Source organism: Arachis ipaensis, chromosome B03 (genome assembly GCF_000816755.2).
Source record: "Arachis ipaensis cultivar K30076 chromosome B03, Araip1.1, whole genome shotgun sequence".
NCBI lineage: Eukaryota > Viridiplantae > Streptophyta > Magnoliopsida > Fabales > Fabaceae > Arachis > Arachis ipaensis.
The window spans coordinates 107250199-107252719 of NC_029787.2; the positions used below are offsets into that span (position 1 = coordinate 107250199).

General features: G+C 32.4%; 1 protein-coding gene across 1 annotated transcript; it reads right to left on the reverse strand.

The window, feature by feature from the left end:
- On the reverse strand, positions 1396-2207 carry LOC107634589 (auxin-responsive protein SAUR32). Its single transcript, XM_016338019.2, has one exon. The coding sequence runs from the start codon at positions 2083-2085 to the stop codon at positions 1594-1596; it is 492 nt and encodes a 163-aa protein (XP_016193505.1). The 5' UTR covers positions 2086-2207; the 3' UTR covers positions 1396-1593.

Below are 2521 nucleotides of genomic sequence, written 5' to 3' on the forward strand. Positions count from 1 at the left end.
AAATTTAATAATAATATCATATTATATTTATAGTTGGATTGAATTGGTTCGTTTTTTATAAATGTCATCCCATCCAATACAGTTTGTCATAAATTAAACTAAATCTAAATTAAATTGGATAGCGATTTTGTTTGGATTAGTTCAAATTTAAACATCCTTGCATCTTATTATATATCCAAGTTCAGTTTATATTATAGTTATTTTAGTAAAAATCCAAATAATTCTATTAATTACAATGGTTTGAGAGAACATGAACCAATTTTTTTCAACTAATGATTAGTTAATTAATAAGAGGAAATATAAAAAAAAAATATGGTTTATAGATCTTATTGTAGAAAAAAATATTTTAAGAAAATAAAATATTCATAGATTGTTGGCAGAAAAAAAAAATCAAAATACAAAATTTTGAAAGTGTGCTTTGACAAAAATTTCCGCAACATACACACTGATGTGATGTTACATTGTTATGGTCCCAAACAAATTTAATCAGTCAAACGTGCCCCATTAGTCCAATACTGCCTCATCACCACAAGCAGTGTGTGTCAATGTTGTCTCTTGTTGAAGAAAGCTTCGCTAAAAGTATGCAACTCGCTGGGGAATCTTAGACAAGGCAAATCGAAATTCGGCAAGGGTCGCTACGCTTATTATTTTATGCCCTAAGGTAAAATACGTACTAACTTTTTGCCTCCAGTTGTTAGCTGGATGGATTTGCCCTAAGCCTCAAAACCATTTGCAACTCCTGAGTTAGGTCGGATTCTTGGTAACAATGGATTAGTCAAGTTAGTAAAATCACGATTTGTTTAGAAACGGATCAATTTGGCTCGATTAGTATGAGTTATACGATTTTCGATGGAACAAACATAAACTCGTCTGGCTTAGGATTGAATCTAAAAATTTTATTATGGATGAGCTAAATTTTAAACAGACTTTTTCATTTTTTGTTGTGTTATATTTTTCACTATATAAAAACAATTATTTACGCATAATTTATACTATTGTGTTAAAAAAAGATTTATTAACATATAAAAAAATCTTAAAATTTTTTTTAATAATTTTATTTTAATTTTTCCTTAAGCACCAAAATAACTTTTTAAAAAGTTATAATTTTATTTTAAAAATTGTACCAGACATTAATACTACACATTTTTATAAGTTAAAAGTTAAAAAAATCACTTATGAACCTGTCCAAACGATCTGACTGTTCTTCCTAGTCTACTACAACAATTTTATGGCTTTTTAATTCGTCGATGATAACCGTCTATTGATAGAACATAGAAGTTTGGCTATACTAATCATCGATCACTGTGGAAGTTTTGGTTACTATTACCAATGGAGAACTCGATGATATTATATTATTTTTTTTTGGTGACTCGATGATATTATATTATGCAAATAGACAAGTCATTTCTTCTTTCTTTTTTATTTTTACTTTCAAAAAATAAACAAAAAGAGTCTTATACACGTGCAAGATACATGTTCCTATTCTATCTCTCGTATAATTAAAAAGACACATGCAAAGGCCGATCTATGTTGTCAATCTCAGAATTGAAGCTAATTCATATCTACAAGTAATTGGCGATGACGATTTGATTGCTATACGAGAAGCTGGTAATCAGTGGGATTAGAATGATAGGACAATGGACTCTGGAAAACCGATGCGGATGAAGTAGAAGAAGAAGAAGATGAAGAAGAAGAGTAGTGTTTGTTAGTGTGATGAAAGGCACAACCGACGGAAGAAGAAGTGTTCTGGATCTCAGCGAGTGCCTCGCAGAACAAGTCAACTTCGCAAGGGAGGCAGAGTGGTCCATTTCTGTAACCGTATTCGGTTTCAGCAGCGTCCAATAAGGCCTTGAACAATGGATGGTTCGCGTGCTTTATCTTCATCACAAACCTTTGCTTTTCTTCTCCTACGTACACACAGAAACAACCATGTGGAGGAGCACTTGTTTCCACCTTCTTCACCTTCCTCTTCTCCTTCTTCTTATCCTCTTTTAATCTCCCATAACTGCCACTCTTCTCTTCTTCACCACAACACATTCTCTCGTTGCTTCCCCACACCCTCTTACACTTCTTCACAAAGTTCATTCTTCTCGATGATTAATTCAATCTTAACTCAACTCTTCTACTGTGATCTCTACTTTTCAATGTAAATGGTTATTTGTTAATATATTATAGAAGAGAGAAGTATGAAGTTGATGAAATTGAGGGGATGGAATATGGCTTTTATAGAGAGTTTGGTCAAAGAGTCTCCCCAGCCCCGTGTGGTCTTCGCCTCGTTATTTTGTCCGCTCGCGCTGTTGGATTTTGATTCTCTTTTTCTTTTTCCCGCCACTTAATTAGTTACTACCATATAATTAATTACAAAAATATTTCAATCTTATTCTACTGTGATCTCTACTTTTCAATGTAAATGGTTATTTGTTAATATATTATAGAAGAGAGAAGTATGAAGTTGATGAAATTGAGGGGATGGAATATGGCTTTTATAGAGAGTTTGGTCAAAGAGTCTCAAGAGTCTCCC

Bases quoted from the DNA above. Each gene is read 5' to 3' on its own strand.
- LOC107634589 (XM_016338019.2), bottom strand. From the start codon at position 2,085: ATGAACTTTGTGAAGAAGTGTAAGAGGGTGTGGGGAAGCAACGAGAGA.